Source organism: Artibeus jamaicensis, unplaced genomic scaffold (genome assembly GCF_021234435.1).
Source record: "Artibeus jamaicensis isolate MK-2021 breed Jamaican fruit bat unplaced genomic scaffold, CSHL_Jam_final contig_851, whole genome shotgun sequence".
Taxonomy (NCBI): Eukaryota; Metazoa; Chordata; class Mammalia; order Chiroptera; family Phyllostomidae; genus Artibeus; species Artibeus jamaicensis.
This window is the reverse complement of record NW_026521986.1, coordinates 8,264,884-8,278,472: the sequence shown is the minus strand read 5'-3', so window position 1 is coordinate 8,278,472 and position 13,589 is coordinate 8,264,884. Positions and strand designations below refer to the sequence as shown.

The 13,589-nt window shown below is 55.4% G+C and overlaps 1 protein-coding gene across 9 annotated transcripts in view; it reads left to right on the top strand.

Annotated features, from left to right (window-relative positions):
• Nucleotides 1-13,217, top strand: part of TMEM229B (transmembrane protein 229B) — a 35,789-nt gene extending 22,572 nt beyond the window's left edge. For 4 of the 9 annotated variants that reach the window (XM_037125958.2, XM_037125954.2, XM_037125955.2 and 1 more), the window contains 2 exons: nucleotides 2,186-2,367; nucleotides 11,154-13,217. In XM_037125958.2, coding sequence (XP_036981853.2) covers nucleotides 11,175-11,678 — 504 coding nt within the window. In that variant the 5' untranslated portion in view covers nucleotides 2,186-2,367; nucleotides 11,154-11,174 and the 3' untranslated portion in view covers nucleotides 11,679-13,217. Of the gene's footprint in view, nucleotides 1-2,185; nucleotides 2,368-6,432; nucleotides 6,547-11,153 lie in introns of all 9 variants that reach the window. The other 5 variants (XM_053673386.1, XM_053673385.1, XM_053673387.1 and 2 more) reach the window with 5 other exon arrangements.
• Nucleotides 13,218-13,589: the final 372 nt, after the last annotated feature.

Below are 13,589 nucleotides of genomic sequence, written 5' to 3'. Positions count from 1 at the left end.
AACCACAGTGGTCTTTGCTCCTTCAAGCTCTTAGCAGCCCCTGCACGTTGACGGAAACCCTGTATGGACAGACTCGGTTGTGTGTTCACAAATAAGCAGCTTACAGGGTGGACCGAGTAGATTGCATGTAACAAAGTGTGTGTGTGCAGACATGTGCCCGAAGAACGAGGCTTGGATGGGAAGCAGCGAGGAGGCACGCTGAGTGGGGACAGGGGCGGCCCTGGAGCCCGAGGACCAGGCTTTGCGCCACATGTGTGGATTTGGCCTGATTTCCTACTGTCTTGAGACTCAGTGTTTTCATCTCTAAAATGGGAGTGAGGGGTGATATTTTCTGCCCTCCCTGCAGGAGTCCTGGCAGAATCTCGGAGGTGATGTATTACGCAAAAAGGTCTAACCTCTACCCACCTGTTAGTCGTTATCAGGGTGCCTCACACGTTCGTGTACTCTTAAAACGGGCTCAGGCCATGCAGTTCGCAGAGGAGCCTAATGCCCTGTGCACCCTGGGACCTACCCTCAGGGGTAGGGTGTGTTGGAGGGGCTGGGTCCCGTGCTGCACCATCACCTCCCCAGCAGCCCCACCAGCTCCCTGGGGAACAGCCTGCAGACCAGGGAGCAGGAGGTGTGCAGCGAGAGGCTGGCTGGGGAGGGAGCCTGTTCTCACTGCTGTGCCTTCACCTGCCAGGGTGGTACCTTGGCCAGCATCGGCTTCCTGGGATGCCTGCAGAGACCATGAGGCTGTGCTGCCAGGATGTGGGCTTTGGTTTCTGTTTCAGTTTTGCTTTGGACTTGGGCTATTGATGTGGTCTGCTTAGAGCCCAGAGAAGGGGAGGGGCTCACGCCCGTGGGTGGGTTGAATTCTCCAGGCCACAGGGTTGTACTGGCGCTGGGGCTGTCGAACACACCCCATTAAAGCCCTTTCCTGAAGTGATAGGTACGTGCCTTGGTGACCCCGGCCCACCATCAGGCAGGCAGAGAGACAGGAGGAAGATGGACAGGTGGGGCAGGGTTGGAGGCTTCTGTTTGTGGAGGAGCTGGGGAAGTACAGGGCCGAGGTAGAGCGCAGGAACCAGGGCCCTTGGTGCCGCCTGGCCCAGGGGTGCACACCACACCCGCCCGCCAGCACGTGCACACACAGTGGTTTCGGGTCCCCAGCCCCAGCCCTTCGCTTCTCAGCTCCCCTGCTGCCTTGCAGGCTGTCAGCTTAGGGAGCAAAGGCTGGAGTCCCCCCTGCTCTGAGAGCCTGGGGTGGGGGAGGAACACAGGTGACCCTGGGTGTCAGCACAGGGTGGCTTCTCTGTGCTCCACCCTGCCTGGCCATCCACGGTGGGGGGGGATGGTGCCAAATGCCACCCCCAGTCACACCCTCTTCTCAGCTTCCGAGTGGCCAGTGCGTCCTCCCACGGGGCCGTACTGGACCTGTCATGGGCTCGTGCGGTGGTGCTGTATTCAAGGGGCTTTTGGGGAAGCGTCAGCACCTTCATATAAAAAGGAAACATGTGGCACTCTATATCAAACGGTCAAGTCTTGGGAACTGGTGTAAAATATGTACGTAGCAAGGGACGTCAGATTGATAGCAGCTTGTAGTCTGTTACTGATGTTAACAGGAAGGGCCTCAACATCAAAATGATAAAATAGCAGAAGGAAATAAGTATTAGGGTAGTGGGATTGTGGGTAGAGGGTTTTAGCACGCGTCGTTGGTGCGCTTGCTTTTCTGTGCTGTTGTTTTTAACTTCCGGAGCACTGAAGCGAACGGCCTACGTCGCCTGTCCTCCAGGAGGCACTCGACCGCCCTTGAGAACAGATGTGCCCACTACAGGGTGAAAGTGAGAGTGTAACTTGAAGCTAAATGAGAATGGAGCCGGACTCTAAAAGTATATCCTCTCTCAGACTATGACTGAGCATGCATTCTCTCGTGGTGAAAGAAGCCCTAAGTCCTGGCCCACATGTGACTTGGGACGGATCCCAGGCTCTCGTCACTGGACCAACCAGACCCGAGCAAACAGAACAGCTTGGAGGAGGTGGCAGGTTCCAGGAGAGGGGTCAGGTGGCCGGGCAGGATGAGCATCCGGTGCTGAGTCTGGAGGCGGGGCCTTGTGGTATTTGCCTTAGGGCTGCTTCTCTGGCTGGCCTGGTGGCTCAGAGCTGGGGACAGTTTAAGCTAAAGAATGCCTCCTTTTTTCCCCAGGGACACATGGAAGCCGCCCGCCCACTCGCCGAAGATCAGCTGAGCCCCGGGACTAATGGTTACTCACACTGCTGAGAATGGCACCGTCGCCCAGCCAGGCACCAGGGCAAAGGATAACCCAGGACACTCCTGGAGAGTGATCCTGATGTCTATTCTGAGCTGCGCATTCAAGGGTGTGATAAGTGAGTATGTTACAGGCACCCTGGGGATGGCCAGCCCTCCCTACCTCAGCAGCGTGGGCCAGGTCCGGAAGTCCCGGTTCTGAGCCCACTTTTTGTCTGAGGGCCTGCCAAAGCTGGCATCTGCTTCTGTCCAGTGACACCCCTGTCTGGAATTACTCATTAAGAAATAGTCCCAGAGAAGAATAGGGCAGGGATGGGAGGAGAGTGTCCAGCAGTCTCAGGCCATGTCCTTTGCTGAAGCCACCTTAGAGCCACTTGGCCTCTAAGAACTGGGCCGGACCGCTGACGTGTGTGATGTGAGACACCCGGCACACGGGAGACCACATCTTCCCCGATTCTCCTCCTTGTCGGTACGCTCATGGATGCTTTGGGCCTTGGGCTCTACTCGTGTGCAGTAGGAACTGCTCCTCACCTGGGACGTCGACTTGGTCCAGATGCCATGAGCAGTTTCTATGACAACCCCGGGCAAGGCATCCAGGGGAAGGGGAGGGATTTGTGGCACTTGAGCTGCCATAAAACTGGCCACCAGGGGGTCTGCTGTTTTTGTGCCTTTTGCTGTGACTCCTCTTCCGTCCAGACAAGCTCCGTATGGAGTTCGAGGCCTCCAGCTGTGGCGTATCGCCTGTCCTCAGTGGCCTTTCTTTGCAGCCTGGGCCTCTGGCTTTTCCTGGATCATGCTATAAAAAATGACAATTGGCTGCATTTCCAAGCCCTGGAAGCCTGTTTGCATGAGGGCTGTTCGGTCTGTGGGACCAGACAGCAGCAGGCAGAGCGCTCCCCTGGAAAGCAGGGTGGGAGAGCAGGTGCTCCGCACTCCAGACTGGATGGGCTTTTAGAGGCAGCTGGGCTGCTCCACGGGAGCTCGGAGCCTTAGATTCCACAGACGACTTTGCAGGAAGAGAGTAACTAGGTCTTTCTCAGCTTTAGGTAGCCTGACTCCACTGCCAGTGGAGAGCTTCAAACTCAGGGCTAGAATCTATTTTCATTGAGCCCAGATTTGCAAAATCAGTTTGTGATAGGAGGGTCTTTCACGAAGCTGTTCTTGGGGTGAGTTGCAGCCGGGGTGGTGTGAGCGTCCCACTTGGACGGCGGGAGTGGCGTGGGCACAGGCGGACGGCCGCGAAGCCCACTGTGGGAACACGGGGCTCGGTCCAGAGAACTCTTCCCCACGTACCACGGAACTCCCTGGAGCTGTCCACACCGCCCACCTCAGAATCATCGTACCCTCTGTACAGTAATCACATTTTCAGCATCATTCATTAACAGGTAGTCCCAGGGAAGAGAAGGGCTGAATTCTTTTGTTACAGGCACAAAAAAACACACTTCTGGTGGTGTCAGCGTAACTGTGGAAATGGGAAATTGTCATTCTCCCTTTGGTGGCCACCTGCGTTAAGCAAATTATAGTTTTCCACTTGTGGCATGCTACACAGCCATTATAGTGACGAGCACATAGACGATATAGCAGCTTGGAAACAGGATTGTAACTTAATAAGTGATAGTGTCAAGTCACAGGACAAGCCCGTTGCGGTAACTCGTAAAATGCACACATGAGAAAAGGCTGCAAAGTGGCAATGACCGTGGCTGCTGGCTTAGTGGAACTGTGAATGCCTTCTCGCTCTGCGATGCATGGATTTTCTTCTAAAACTATATTTAATCTGGGTGAATACACAACACACCATTCCTGGTGACTTTCTCTATCAGGTGGGTTGAGGGGGGACTTTGCTTTCTAAGTCATTCCTTTCTGTACTGTTTAAATTTCAGCTGTGAGCATGTTACCTTTGTAATCAGAAACCACAATGGAGTTTAAAATGCTAGAATTAACATTTTTTAAAAAGCTGTATATCCCAAGAAAGAAGAGAATAGAAAGGCCGCGCTGGCTGTCTGTCCGTGCCTGCCCTCATCAGAGCTGCCCGGCCTGCGCCTGTTGGGGCCCATTCACTCATTCACTCCACAGGCATTAGCGGGCCTTCCTGCCAGGCACGGGTTACCTGGCAGCGGACGGGACAGAGCCCCGGCCCTCGTGGAGCTTGCATTCTAACCGGCAGACGCAGTGAGCAAGCAGCAAAGTGTCAGGGTGTGAGAGCGCTGTGACGACAATAAGGCGGGATGATGTGAGTGACAGGGGCTGTTTTGGAGTGGAGATCAGAGGTCTCTGAGGGGTGGTCGAGCTGAAACCTGGGTGCTAACAGGGAGGCAGCTGCGTGAGGTCTGGGAAGGCCTTGCAGGCGACACACGGGATGCCCAGCCTACTGGCCCCCACCCCAGGGTGCCCTTTGTTGCTTGAGCCCTGGGGAGCCTGTGCCAGGGCTGACCTGGTGTTCCAAGCACAGCTGGGATTTGCTTAGTGCCTGAGACCTTCTGAAGTCCTCCCTGCCACTGGCCTATGTGGACTGGTCGGTCCAGGCACAGGGCTTCTCTGGGCAGCCTGCACGTTGGCCGGGGCCCTCACTGGCAGGGCTGGGCCCTTGGAGATTCCCTGCAACCTTGGGGTGGGCTGGCAGTCAGGGAGGCTCTAGGTAACACGTGTCCTGGTGAGGGGTCTTTGAACGGCACGTGCCTTGAAGCCCTGTGAAGGTCAGCTTTTGACCATGGGGGACCTTCACGTGGATCCTGCCAGACCTTGACCTCAGAACAGGCTGAAAGCCTTTGGTGGCTCTGACGCCCAGTTCTGAGCTTCCCTGACAATCTACCTGGAAGCTCATGCCCTCCCTGTTTCCCATTGTCTCTCCACGGACTCTCCCAGGCCTCCAGAGGCAGAAACCCAGGAATGGTAGTGCCCTCGGAGGAGCCGCAGTCAGCCTCAGGCAGTGTAGTATGCTGGTTGGAAGTGAAGGCTTTGGGTTCAAATCCCACCTCTACCTTCTGTAGCTGTCAGAAGTTAGGCTACTTATTTAGCCTTTCTCTGCCTCAATTTCACCCTCTGTAAAAGGGGCTTGGAGATTATTTGAGCTAATACATGGAAAGTTCTGAGAAGAGTGGCTGATTATTAATATTATTGTTACTTGGGAGATGGAGGGAGGACTGTCCCAGGGGGCCTTCCCAGGGGACGCCCACAGCGAGAGAGGGTGGAACTCTGGCATCCGGGTATGCCACCCGTATGCCACCGGTAATACCAGTGAGCACAGGTATTTCCCCACCTTTGCTTCCCTTCTGGCTCTGAAGCAAGCTCACATTTTGCTCCCCACCCTCAACCAGATGACCACAGGGGACGCTCAGGATGGTTTCAGACCTTGCGTCTTGCACCCAGATGCAAAGGTAGCTCACTGATTCCACCCACTCCCAGCACGGGGTCCACCAGGGGACTGAGCTCACAGTCACTCAAGCTGTGGGCTCACAGTCACTCAAGCTGTGCCCCCACGGCCTTGCCCTCAGGGTTGTGCGTCTCCCCAGAACACAGACCAGAAGTGATGTTGGTACCTGGGGATGAGGAGTGAAATTTGGGAAGTAAATAGGGTGAAAGAGGAAGCCCTGCCCAGGCTGGCCACACAGAGGGGAAGCCCAGTTTTCTAGCAGGATACTCTTCTGGACAAAAATTTCCAGAGTCATTGTGTTGTGGCATCTCAGCTTCCTGGAACAAGATGGGAGTTTTTGGCAAAACCAAGGACAACCCTCTCATCTGGGTTTGCTTCCAGCCTGCCTTGGACTTCCATCACATTCTCTTTGCCCCTCTCAACTGCTTTCTGCCACCCTAAGGAATAGCTCAGCAGGCCCTTTGCTAGAACTCGGTACTCCAAGCAGACTAGTAGTTGAGATAGTCCTAGGCCCTGGGCCCTGAAAGCCAGTCCCCTCCCCTCTAATCACCTGTCCCTTGGAGGGGCAGTGCCCTGCCCTGATAAGCCTCCTTCAGTTCCGGCCCTTTGCTGGAACTTCGTGTCCTTGGGCCCTTTGATCAACAAGTATGAAGAGTTTCATCAACACTTGTAGTTGAGTGTTCTTCCCCCAAATCCCTCTTGTGAAACTCTCCACTGCTCTCCAAACTTTTTTCTCCTGCTTTTAGTCTTTCTCACACTCTCCTCCTCTTTATTCCGCCCTAAATTTTCTTTCCTGGGCTGTCCCATTTGCCAGTCACAGTCCTGAAGACGGTGTGTTTTTCACCAGGAGAAGGAGGCCAACATCCCCGGTGCTGCTGCTTCTTCCTGATACAGCTGTCCCCGGGCTCTGACCCCAGGGCTGAAGGAGGTAACGGAGGGGTCCCAGGCAAAGGGCTCAGGTGGGGCAAGTCCAAGGTGGGAATAGGTATCTGTTGGGTCTAGCCAAGGGTGGGCAAGCTCAAGGTGTGAGCACAGCTCCTGTGGATATCAGACATGGGTCTGGGGGGTGGCTTCTGAAAACCTACCCAAGCCAGTGCCTGCCCCACCAAGAGTGTCTGTCCCACCACAGTGTGAGCTGCCATCCCAGCTGCCTCAAATCCCTGTTCCCTGTCTGCGCCCCCATCTCCTGGCCCAGCCAAGACTTCAGGGTACCCCCTGTTGTCTTGCATGGACCAGACATATTCTCTCGGCACAACATGAGACATGGTCTGACCTTGCCTGGGTATGCTTCCCCTCCCGTTCTTTACGGGAGATTCCAGAAATGGAGTCCTCGCCTCCGGCGCCCCTGCTCTCCTCCCCCCACCCTCTCTTCTGTTCAGCAGCTTCCCTTTCCTGTGCAGCCATCTCTTTAATCTTGCTTCTGCTTGTAGGGCTCAGGAGTCCAGCTCTTCCAAGTCACCTGCCCCGGGAGTGACTGGAGCCTCTGATTGGTTACCCACTTGGAAACCATTCTTGGCTGTTTCAAAAGAGGAGACTAAGAGGCAATGAGAGCAGGGTTTTAAAAATCAGCATCAGGGTGGGGGCTGACCTGCGTGGTGACTGTAGCCATGCTGGGATGCTGGATGGGAAGCCCCTTCCCCGGACCTTGTGGGATGGAGGAGTCCGGGGTTCCGAGTGCAGGTCAGGTGGACAGCCCTACGTTCAGAGGGGTCCGAGTGGGTGGGAGGCAGAGTGGTCTGTCTGGGGTTCAGGATACAATGAGGGTATGAGAAGCTGTACCAGGAATGCCGGCCCTTTCATTTCGCCCTTCTTTTCCAGTCCGGCCTTCAGAGGACTGGTGCCGAGCCCGCCACCTCTCGGCCACCCGGAGGCCGGGAGCTCGCACTGACTCTGCTTGGCTGAGGCCTAGCTCTTCCTTGGGCTGTGTACACAGTTACTGTTTTCACAGGGTGCTTTGGCGGCCAGGTTGGTGCTGTGGGTAGAGGTAAGGACCTGACCTGCTTGACAAAGAAGGCTGCCTGGCCGCCGATGCGGGCAGGGGCCAAATGACCCTGCCTCCAGTAGAAGGGGCACTTCAGGAGGAGCAGGTGACCGGGAAGCCTGGCTCTGTGCCAGCCATGATGGCCACGCTTTCCCGAGCATTGGCTGTATTTTCAGTAGGTGTGTCTGTTAGGTCATTCCTCACGGCGACCCTCAGGGATAGTGAGTTGCTCTCTCTTCACTTTACCTATAGGGAAACCGAGGCACAGAGAGGCCAAGTGAGATGCCCTAGACCCTGCGGCTGTAGGGTGTCAGCCAGGATGCAAACCCAAGCAGTTAGGATCAGGTTTCCTGAGGTTCATTTGCCTGGCAACTTTCCTGAGCGTCTTCTATATACAAGGCACAAAGATGACTAATATGTGTTCATTTAATACTTTTTCAAGGTGAAATTTATTTTTAGAAAAGTTATGCATACTTGTTAGAAAAGTACGAAGAAGGAAATAAGAGTCAGTTATGTTACCATCCAGAGATGATCATGGCTAAATTTTTTTAATATGCTTACATGTATGTCTGCCTTTCCCAAATCGAAATCAAATTAAACATTCAGTTCTGAGTCCTGCTTTTTTCTCTTAACATTGTGTTAAACAAGTGCTCATTAGCGCACAGTGCTGGCCTTCAGACAGATTATGGCGAAGCTGAGTGTGAAGCAGCGCCACAGGTGTGAACTGGCTGTAGATGTGGGCACACAGCGCAGGGTGTGGCTCTGGGGGTGGGGGTGCTCAGGAAAGTCTTCATGGAAGAGGAGCTGGATCTCGAAGGATTATGGGTTCATGGGCTGTGGTGGTGTGTAGGTAGCAGTTGGAAAGGCACCTCAGTTAGCAAACACAGCAATGTAAAGATCCAGGGGACAGGATCTGAGGCAGAAGGGGGGTCACGAATGGCTTGGGCAGCCATCCCTAGGGGTTTGAGTCTAACGATGTTAAAGATCCACTAATGGGCTTTAAGTGGGGAGAAACATCGGATTTGCATTTTAGAAAGACTGCTGTTTGTACACACTCTTGGATAGTGTGATGAGTGCACTGGAGAGGAGGCGAGGAGGGAGACGGTCTGGGAGACGATGGGAGTCATCCAGGTGAGCGATGAGAAGGGCTCGAACCAGAGCAGCCACAGTGGGAACGAGGAATGAAGAGAGGATGGATTTCAGAGATATTTCAGAGGTAGATAGATAGGAGTTGATGATGGCTGACTTGGTGCTTTGCCACGTGACTTGCTTCAGCCTAAGATGTTAGTGGGTGTGATTTAATCAGAGTCTAGAAAAGCGCTGGTGCCATTGCCCTTGCCCTGAGAAGAACGTGCTGGGGCCAAACAGGCCCAGGAGGAGGAGGAGAGACCAAGTGGAGCAACAGCCACCCCAGCCAAACACAGGACAGAGCCCCCAGAGGACTCGCAGTCTCAGGATGGAAGCCCTGAGTCCCAACATGTGCCAACCCATGAATGGACATGTGAGCTGTAACAATGAGAGTAGGTTTAAGCCACTGAGTTTTGGGATGACTCGTTACGCAGTAATTGCTAACTGATAAAGGAATGTTCTTTGTTTTTGTATGGAATGCTTATCGTGTGCCGGGCACTATTCTAGGCACAGGGGATACACAGACAAATCCTTGCTCTCAGGGAGCTCATGTGAGAATGGGGATGTGGCAAGGTAAGCTAGAAAGATGCCAGGGCTTCTGGCTGCGAACTGGGTGCGTGGTGGTACCAGCAATGGGTCATAGGAGGAAAGCAGGTTTTGGGGAAAAGATAATGTTTGATCGAGAAAAGGAGTTGGAAGTGCTTATGGGACATACAAGTGGAGGTGTCCAGGAAAGAGTGGGGTATGCAGGTATAGAACACAGGACAGGCGTCCGTCTGGGGACTGCAAGTTATCAACCGGAAACAAAGTTGTCTGTACCAGAGACAGAATAAGTGTTGTGGATATTCAGAGGAGGAACAGCGCACTGGTGTCTGGGAGGATGTAAAAACGTTTGTTCTGAAGGGAACCTGTCAGCTGGGTTTGCACTCGTGGCGGTGAGAGGAGAAAGGCCCCAGACATGATGGGTAGGCTACGCAAAGGCTTGGGGGTGAGAGAGAGCTGGGCTGTGGGAATGAGGCTGAAAAAGTAGACTGGAGCGAGATCACGGAGGGGCTTGAATGCCAGGCCAAGGACGCTGTGGGCTTTCACTAGGAAACGGGGAACCATTGAGAGTTTGTGAGCAGGGGAATGGCATTAGGCCCTCGTGTCTAGGAGATGGGCAGTGGTGTGTAGTGGGGGGAGTTCTGAAGTAGAAGGCAAAAGGTATAGATTCTAGTCTCAGCTCTTCTCTGGGATATGGGGCAAATGACTTACCCTCTCTGAGCCCCAAATGTCTCTCCTTAAAAAATGGGAGTAAAACTACTTGCCCTTCTTGTGGATCTTAATTAGGTAAGCACCAATGACGAAATGTAGGTGAGAGTGCTGGGAAGCCCCCAGGGCCGTGCACAAGGGTGGGTATTTTGTGACTAGGATCGCTGCGGCCGAAGGATGAAACTGGGGTTCCTAGACAGGCAGACAGGCTGAAGATCCATCTTGCTGACCTCTGACCCTTCTCCCACCTTGGAGAGGGCCTGACAGCAGTGTCAAGCCTGGTGCCCACTGGCAGCCCCGGCAAGCTGGGGTGTGTGTTCTCATGCTCCGCCTTCCTGTTCGTTCTTGATGCAGCCTTGCACTTCCCCGTCCCACTGCCCACGTGAACAACACGTGTGCTTCGGTGAACGCTATTTGGGGGAGGCCTGAGCCACGGCTGCAGAACAGAAGGCGGGCGTGTTTGCTGCCTCCTGGGAGTACCCAGGCTAGTCGGGTCAAAGGGCATGTGCCTCAGATAGTAAATAGGGTGGTCCCTGATACAAGGCCACATGAGCGGTCCAGACCCTTGCTGGCGAAAGGCAGGGAGAAAGCAGCGAGGCCTGTGGGCTGGGCCTTAAAAGAAAGGAGGGGGAGGGGCACAAAAGTGGAAGGGAAGGCTCTCTCCTCTGTCAGCCCACTGGTTTCCTTTTCACATCCAAACAAGACACCAAAACCCTGCTTAATGGAGCAGTTAGGGACAAATGTGACCACAAGGAGCTGTCACTTCACACCCACTAGGATGGCCATCATCAGAAAACCAGCTAGTGGCCCAGAAATGGGGGTGATCGATGGGCCCAGGCAGCTGACTTTTTCACGGACCACAGGTCATCCAAAAAGTTGTAGGGAGGGTAGGAGATGCCCCCTTCCAAGCAGCATTTGAGTGGAGTTCCTCAGACGAAGCCAGTGGGGTGGTTTATTTTCTTCATTTCTCCTGCTCCTCTGGCTCAGGTAAGGAATATGGAATAAAGTAATGAACACGGACGGAATTAAGTTGAGCTTATGGTCGGTAACCGAAGGAAAAGGAAACGCAGGTTTGAAATCCCTCTGCCATGGTTACATGAGACGTGAACGGGACACGGGAAGGCAGCAGGAGAGGCTCGGCCCTCCCCCCTCACCTGTCTGCTTTGTGTCCCCAGCAGCTGGCCTCAGTAGGCACCATGGCTTCCGCAGAGCCCCTGACAGCACTGTCCCGCTGGTACCTGTATGCCATCCACGGTTACTTCTGCGAGGTGATGTTCACAGCAGCCTGGGAGTTTGTAGTGAACTTTAACTGGAAGTTCCCAGGGGTCACGAGCGTGTGGGCGCTCTTCATCTACGGCACCTCGATCCTGATCGTGGAGCGCATGTACCTGCGCCTGCGCGGCCGCTGCCCGCTGTTGGCGCGCTGCCTCATCTACACGCTCTGGACCTACCTGTGGGAGTTCACCACCGGCTTCATCCTGCGCCAGTTCGACGCCTGCCCCTGGGACTACTCCCAGTTCGACTTTGACTTCATGGGCCTCATCACCCTGGAGTACGCAGTGCCCTGGTTCTGCGGGGCCCTCATCATGGAGCAGTTCATCATCCGGAACACCCTCCGCCTCCGCTTTGACAAGGATGCTGAGCCCGGGGAGCCCGGAGGCCCCCTGGCCCTGGCCAATGGCCACGTCAAGATTGACTGAGTGCGGGGACTCTGGGGGGCGGTCTCTCATGCACCCCGTGGGGAAAGGTACCAAGCCGGTGGAGCCGCCCCTTCTGTACAGCACAAGCCCCGCCCCATCCCGGCCTCAGCCCCGTGGGGCCCACACAGCCCCCACACAGCCCCCGTGCCCGCCACTGTGAGCTGGTGTTGGGGGGCCGGCTGTCCAGGCAGCAGAGGTACTTTGGGAATGGTCCATGGATCTCAGCCCGGCTCAGAGGTGGCAGCAGGAGGCCTGAGGCTTGCAGCAGCCAGAGGACACGGGTGACTTTGGAAGCAGCAGGCCCTGTCCTGGCTGAGGGACTCTTGAGAAATGGGCAAAAGGTGGGAGGCAAGGTCTGAGGAGGCTTGGGGGTGCAGCCTCTGCCACCTGGCCCCCTCTCACCTGGCTTAGTTGGGCTTTGGCTGGTTCCATTAGGCAATATTCAGGTGCTTGCTTGCAACCAATACCTCCCCCGGGGCCTGCTGAGCTGCAGCCTAAGGAGAGAACGGGCAGCCAGGAGTCTGCTTGGCACCTGTGCTGCTCTGCAAGGGCTGGGAGGCCTTCCCTTGGCTCCTCTCCCCTCCCCCAGGGCTCCACGCTGCTTTCTTGGCCTTCTGGGGGCCCCCTGGTGCTGGATTCCCACCAACCTTGGGCTTTTGGAGGTTTCAATCCCTGTGTGTTCGGTGGCGTTTCCCCCTTTTCACTCTTATTTTCAAGGCCTTTACCACTCTCGGCCCTGTATCCATGTCAATCACCCCCCACCCCCCAACTCTGACTCCCCAGCCAACACAGCTGCTGCCCGAGATAGGACCCTGACACAGACCCCGCCCACCCTCTGCAGCCTCCCCTCCGCTATTACCCCAGCTGGGCTGTGGCAGTGCCCCTGGTGCTCTCCTCCACCCATGCCCCTCCCTGCAGAGGTCCAGCTGAAGACGAATGGTACCCGCAACACACAGGCCAAGGTGGGCCCCACAGATCCACAGTGGGGACCTAGAGACAAATCAATGTGTGTGGCGGGTTGCCATCAGGAGGCAGGTAAAGGCACACCTGACTGGTTTATTTTCAATCCATTTGGGGCCAGTCTAGCCCTCTAGGGGATGGGGGAGCACTAGCCAGTGTTGAAGATCCATGGAGAATGAGTGAGGGAGACCCTTCCATCCTTGGTGGGAGGGGTCACTCCTGGTTCTGCCGAAGCCCCAGCCCTGCAGCAAGACCTCCTCGGGGCCACGCCTCCTCACCCTTCTTAGCAAGGCTGACACTCTGAGCTTGCCCTTACACAGTATTACCCTGCCATGCTCACGGGCATTGTCATCTCGGTTGCCCTGCCTTCCTCTGCGACAGGTCCATTGCTGGCAGTGGACAGGTGAAACCCTTCCTCCAGCCCACTTCCAGCTCTGCCCCCACTCACCAAGGGGAGAGGTCCATCAGAACACAGCCGATCCCATGGTACATGGTCTCTTCTTGACCACACTATAACTCTTAGGTAGAAATTAGCCTTTCCCTTTTTATGGAACATTAAAAAGTGATAATGCCACCAGCGCAGAGAATCTCTTCCTTGCTCTGCCGCAGCTCCTGGACTGTGCATACAGCACAGGCCCAGGGCAGGTGGGCGGGGTGTGGGCAGGAGGCGTGTCCCCGGTGGGGAGAGAGGCTGGGAGACTGTCTCCCGGAGGGTTGCTTTCTGCAGTTGACCCCCTCCAGGACAGGACGAAGGGCGTTTCCCAGCCTCTGTGTCCTGGGTAGACGCACACAGTCTGGAGTGCATTCTGCCGGGGCCAGCCCCACCTTTGACTTTCCTGCAGCCCCAATTCCAGGGCTTTGGGGTGTCTAGGGATTCAGGTGTCCAGTGGGGGCAGATTGCTTCCATCTACAGGGGGTTCCAGGGGAAGAATATTTTCTGGCCTCCCAGTC